Here is a 6,684-nt window from a genome sequence, read left to right on the forward strand (position 1 = left end):
TTAATTAAAATAATAATACATTTTAATTTATTTTATTACTGATAGTGAATATTTTTTATTATAATACTTAATAGCAATGAATTCTATTTTAGAAATTTTATTGATATTAGTTAATTATAATAAAGTAAAATTTTTAGAAATTTATAATATTTTATAATAAAATTAGATTAACTGAGAAAAGTTACATTTAACATTATTAGTAATATAAATAAAAAGGAAAGGGTAAATTTGTAAAATAATTAAAAAAAGTTAACATAGTTCAACGATAAATCTTCGAAATTGTGAGTTTGATTCACACCGATATTAATATATGAGAGAGAAATGATAACATATAAAGAAAAAAATAATCATTTGTAAAAGTATGGTTAACAAAATAAACTGCGAGTATAGGAAAGTACATATTTGGGATATCTAAACTAATATGTGAGATGAAATTGGGACTGGCGGAGTGAAACCTAATTAAGTTCTTTTTTTCCTTTTTTCTTTTTTCTTACATAAATTTTAATATTTGTACTTTCATGTCAATTTTATCAATTTTAAGTATGGTATTTGCAATAACGTATGTTTTCATATCATAAAATCTTTGTTCAAATCATGAACAATAATTCAAATTTAGGGTAGAAAAATAAAAATTTCCAATTTTTAAGGATCAAAATTAAGATTTTACACTAAAAAAATAAAATTCAGAAATTAAAATAGGATTTAAACCATTTATTGTTCCATGAAAAACAAAGTCTTTTAAAATAAAATAAAAATGGAAAATGGAAAATAAATGGAGATTCGAGACAATCGTCAGACGGCAGTGTCGTAAGAATCCCATAGTTACTTTAGGATTGGATTTCTTTCTTCCAAAATCGAACGCCCACCTTCAAATTCCTCGATTCTTCATACTTCGGAATCACCATGACCCAATTCGCCATGGTAACTTCTCCTCCATCTTTCTTCTTCTTCTTCTAATTATTTCTCTTAACCGCCATCTTCTGATTTCGTAAAAAGTTGCATAATTTATCTGTTTGTGCGCGTTGTTTTAATGGGCTCAATCAATTTTTTTAATTTTGATGAATTGAGAGTGATGTACTTGGTAGGTTCTGGATTAGTTTATTTGGGTGGTGCGGATTTTCAGTTTTAATCGTTTTTTTTTTTTCGCTGTGGGACTGCTTTTTATATTTACTTGAGTTTGTAATTTGAGGGTTCAGTGATTTGAGATTTTTCCTCCTGCTGGCTGCTTGATCATTTTTAAGTTTTCTTTTTCATATGTGGAATTTACTCTTTGAAACACGGATGACTAAGTGTTATTCGCCAAATGGAAGTAAATAGTACAAAGGGTTTAAGGAAAATGTGATGCAGTAGTTTTTGGCTCCTTTTTTTGGCTTGATCTTTCTGTATTGCCCTTGGTTAGTACTTCTGTTCAAACAGAAAGGTTATATTTGTAGCATGATATACTGGAAGTTCTGGGAAAGTTGTATAACTTATAAGATAATGTCTGAAAGAAAATGTCATTAAAATCAACATTGGATCTTACATTTTCTGTAACTTTTTATATCTTCAATTCTGCCCCTCTGATCGCCTTCTCTGATCTTCACAAGTAGATATTTTCCTTTTTGATTGGAAAAGCTGAAAAGGTAGATCCTTTAATGTTTCTGTGAAGTTGTTTACTGAAATATGAATAATAATGCTTTTTAATATAAAGAGGTGGATCCTTAGTTGCTAGTACTTGCAGTTACATAATCCTATGTTGTACTCTTTTTTATTAACATTTTATTTTTCTTTCTCCTTATTGATGACATCTGACTCCTCAGGTGGAGGAGTTGGCCTTTCTTGTTAAGGACAACCTCCCTAGCAAGCATCTTATTCTATCCATGGAAGAAACCTTTGTCAACTTTCTTCAGGATGAAACCAGGTAATATGATGATGGTTAAATGATGTTAGTTATTGATTTTAATGATATTCTAAACCCAATGGTCTAAGAGATAAGATAAGCGAAAGGTTATGGGTTCAAATCATGGTAGCAATCTGTTTAGAATGCTAAAATATCATATGAGTTTTTTAAAGTCAAAAGTTGTAGGGTTAAGTTGTCATCTGGTGAGATTAGTTACATGAATAAGAAGCAATTGTTAAAAACAGTTCAAAACCTTATTTGGAAGATACCAAGGAAATGCAGAAATTATGAAAAGTTTCAAGTTACGTCTTGGGAAAATGGGCTGCCCTTCCAATGAATTTGTATAAGAACATATGGGAACAGAAAGAAGGTCATTCATCCCTACTGTGCTATCTTTTTTTCCAATGTTTGGTGTAGTTGTTTTCAATTTTCACATTATTGTTCTTTCCTGTGGGAGAATCTCTTGCAAATTTACATTTCATTGTTCTTTAACCTGTTACTTGTATGGTGATCCCTAACTTCAAATAATATTTTTGATAGCAGTTTAGATGGAATCTTGGAGTTGGAACCAATGGATTCATACAACCGTCTTCTATTACATCGCCTTGCTGATATTTTTGGGTACTTCTTTTTTTCCGCAGTTTATATTATTTGTTTGTTATTTGTTCTAGTTCTTTGTGAGGCCTGAATTCTTAATTTTCTATGTCGAACTTCATTCTGAACTTCCTAAGTTCGTACTCAATAATATTCTTTCCCACTCCTCTCTCAGATTTGCCCATGTATCAGTTGGTGAAGGTGTTGATAGACACTTGGTTCTGGAGCGGTGCCCAGAGTCATCAATGTATGTGAGGAATTCCAAACCTGTCTTTTTTTTAATTATAGCTTAATATTTTCATATTGTAAAATGTTGTTGGTAAAGCATTTTATGGTGAACTGCTAGTTTAGCGATAGAGGGACGTGTATTAGTTAAAACATTAAATCCCCGATATTCAAGGAGTTCGTAACAAGACCTGTTGATGTATATTGAAGCTGTTTCACTGGAATAAAATCATTGCAGTGTACTAATATGATATTGAAGCAAGGAATTTTAACAATTCTTGCGTCCTTCATTGTTTCCTTCTCATTTTAAGGAAAGTATAAAAGGACACATTGTGATAATTGAATAAACAGAAGCCTCATTTTTTTCTATGAACGTCTTCTCCATAGAAAAAGGTTTTACTTTGGTTTGGAGTTGGGCTTTTATGTTCTGTTGTTATTTACAGTTTCTAAATTATGATTCAAAGCAACGCGTCCTTTGTTCCTTTGATCGGCTCCACTAGGGACCCATCTTTGTTTTGAGTTTAGTCTATATAGGAGTGAACAAAATCCAAGCTTTTCCCTGGCTATCCTTGAACCCAAGTATGGTTGATGTACCACCCTCTCTCCCTTGCTATTGTATCGAGCTCTTGACCGCTGCTCTCATTTCAAATGCTACTGGGTTTCCTCCATATGGCTAATTAGAAAAGTAGACTTCTGGAGGCTATCCTTGAACCCAAGTAGGGTTGATGTACCAGTACCACCCTCTCCCTTGCTATTGTATCGAGCTCTCGACCGCTGCTCTCATTCCAAATGCTACTGGGTTTCCTCCATATGGCTAATTAGAAAAGTAAACTTCTGTATGTCCGCTTGGAGCGAGAAATGTTGGATGGGCACACAACATTAGCTATATGGATAGATGGAGTTCTTGTAATTCTTATCCATTAAGTTTTATTTATGACAATAAACACTGTCATCTATTTATTCATCATTGTTCAAACTTCAAGTATTACTTCAAGTATTTCTTAGCTGTCGTGTGATCCAATCTTTATTTCATCTTTTCAAAGAAGGGGAAGAAGCCAAATCATATAACTTAAAGTCAAACAAGGCTTCTTAAATTTACAAACTACGGAACCGTAACGTCATGGCAGGACATTGTGATACTAATAAAGGTCATTTGTTGATTAGCTTATTTATGTTTATTGCAGACCGTCCATTCTTGTGAGTGATATTCTGTGGGAGTTTGATGAGCCTCAAATGTCAACAATACCACACCAACTATTGAAGAGAAAGGAAAACTCTCCTGGTACACTTTCCAATTATTTCATTAAAGTACTGTACACTATGTGAGTAACTAATATCCATTTAATATTGGTGATCGTGATATGTCATTAGAATTACAGTATTTTTTTTCTTTGGAATAAGAAAATCTGCTTTCATCTGGAAGAAACAAACGGAAGAATACAAGAGGGCATAAAAAAAAAGTTCAACTAGAGGGACGCCCAACCCAAAACTAGCTAAACAAAAAAGGGGTTAATTAGTACCTGCAATACTTTCCAATTTGTGCCTTCGGTTACAATTTGATCGTAGGAATGTTCACATATGTATTTCTAATGGACTTGAGGCCACTTGAATGTAGTAGAGGGGATAGTATGAATGTTTAATAAATATTAATTTGTGAAAGCGCCCTAATGGGCTCTTACTCTTTTCATTTCCATTTCTAAAGACATCAAAGGGGGAATAGAGCACTATGGAGAAACGTAGCTGTAGGGTAGAATAAGAGGTCTTCTTGATAAGATTTGATAGGGATTCTGGATTTGAAGATTGAAGTTTGAGGAGGGAAGGAACTATAATAGAATGAGCATGTAAATATCTCTCTTTTGAAAGAAGAATGTTGTTCCATTTTGCACGTGTATGAGGAAGTCCATTTAATGCTGGTTCATCATATTAGAAGTTTCCATAAATATGCTGATTACCTATTCATGGTACTTGCAGATTTACTTTTAAGAGATTGTAAGAAATCAAATTGCCTATATTTGATGTTTTATTTCAGTGAGTGTGACAAAAGCACCTTGTCAACCTTCACTTGAAGAGAGACAAACAGCCTATCTGGCTGTTCGCAAGCGAATTTTCATGATGCACACAGGAGAAGATAGCGAACCTGTGAAGCCAAAGCCACGCTGTGATCCAGTGGTTGCACGCCGCATGATTGCACATGCACTGGGCCAGAGAATAAATTCGTTTTCTGAGGATACAACTTACCATTGCAAAGAGCAAGGAGGTGCAGTTGATAATAATGCACACATCCAATCAAATGATTCAAAGGAGCCTGAGTCTACTGTGAAAGCTGTTAAGAAAACCATTTCACGGTCAGATCAACGTGTGAACTTAAAGAACAGAGGGGATAAGAATTGTAATCCGATTGTGTCGTCGGCAAGGGAAAGAAATGCTGACAAGATTTCTCCGAAGGCAAGTTGTATCGACAATGACTACTTGAAGAGGGAGCATTTAGGAGCTGCAAAGAGGATGTTTTCTCAGGCTTTGGGCAAGCACTGTCGAAAGAACGAATCATTTCAAACTCATTGAGTGGAAGCAGATTAATATGGAATAAGGATTGGGAAGTACTATTGCAGTAGCTCTTGTTTTCTGGCATGGCCTATTGTCCTAACCACAGTTCTTTGAGTTGCCAGGATTACTCATGCCAACAAAAGATCGATAGGAATGTGTTTGTGATGATAAATTTGTCTGTCGTGCATCGCCAAAGTTGATGTATGAAAACTATGGTTGTCGTTGGCGCAGGGCAGATATGAGGCTTATGGCTGCTAGTCTATGTTGCCAAGAGATACACAGTTGGTTAATATGAGAATTTAACGTTATGCTCTCTAGCTTGTGTCTTCCTAGAACTCCTTGGTATTCGACACGTCGATAAAGCTGCGTTGTAGGAGAAGATTGACTTGCGCGGTTCGAGCTAAGTCTCTAGAAAAGATTCTAGTACAATAAGTTGGGATTGGTTCCGTTCACTTCTGAGCTGCACACAACTGAGTTGTTTGTAGGTTGAAGTAAAGGTTTCTAACTTAAATCTGTGTTGTTTTTGTATCCTTTATCTATTATCAGTTGAAGCATAAAATAGAGCATGCCGTGGGTCGTTGTTTACTTGACTGATATTATCGAGCAATTCACTATGTTTTATATGATGGTCTACTGGTTGAATTGAAGCTATATCATTCCCTCTAGTATCATGACTTCATACTAGAAGTATTGGCAATAACTTCCATTAGAATTATGGCCAGAGTATACATGGATTTCAAGAGTCTTTATTTTGTTTTGGGAATTTTGGACCGCAAAAAGTTTGAGAATTTTTTATGGGGAGAATGATTATTATTTGCTCCCTACTTTAGTTGTTAAATATATATGTGGACAATTTTGGTTCTTAGGTTTATGTCGGTGTTTATTTGATTTTTGAAGTTTTAAAATGGATAATTTAGTCTTTAAAATTTGAAAAATAGTTCTACAATCTAATAGATCGTTGAATTCATTGTTAGTTGATCTAATAGAATGCTTAAATGTTAACATGGAAAATTAGAAGGATAAAATTAAAATAAACTTGAAGCAAAAATTATACGGAGAAATACCATCATTCTTACGGTTATGTTATTTTTCAAACGTTAGGTACAAAAGAGCGTTCTATATTTTTTCGTTATTTTTGGTATTTTTGGTTGCAAGAAGATACTAATAAAATCAGTCTTAGTTCTAGAAGTTAAAATAGTTTTTAGAATGGGCTGATTTCAATACCTCTAAAATATATAAAGGAATGTAATTATTAGATGCGCTTTATTTTTAAATATGAGCAACAAAAAACGAATGCTTTGAATTAATTTTTTCATATCCAATTAGTAAAGTACAAATTAATTTGAAAATGTAGTAGTTTTAAGTTAATAAAGGTAAGAAGAGAATAAAAAGGAAATATGATCACAAGTGATTTCTTTTTCAAATAAGTTGGGAAAATAATA

The 6,684-nt window shown here is 33.4% G+C and overlaps 1 protein-coding gene across 1 annotated transcript; it reads left to right on the top strand.

The window, feature by feature from the left end:
- The first annotated feature begins 762 nt into the window (after window positions 1–762).
- LOC111018224 (uncharacterized) lies at window positions 763–5,865 on the top strand. The gene is made up of 6 exons (XM_022294238.2): window positions 763–921; window positions 1,800–1,900; window positions 2,423–2,500; window positions 2,649–2,720; window positions 3,883–3,980; window positions 4,728–5,865. Exons 1-6 carry the CDS (start codon window positions 904–906, stop codon window positions 5,258–5,260), a joined length of 900 nt encoding a protein of 299 aa, XP_022149930.1. The 5' UTR covers window positions 763–903; the 3' UTR covers window positions 5,261–5,865.
- The last annotated feature ends 819 nt before the right edge of the window (window positions 5,866–6,684 follow it).

This window comes from Momordica charantia, assembly GCF_013281855.1.
Source record: "Momordica charantia cultivar OHB3-1 chromosome 8 unlocalized genomic scaffold, Mcharantia_2.0 BLBB01000008.1, whole genome shotgun sequence".
NCBI classification, from domain to species: domain Eukaryota; kingdom Viridiplantae; phylum Streptophyta; class Magnoliopsida; order Cucurbitales; family Cucurbitaceae; genus Momordica; species Momordica charantia.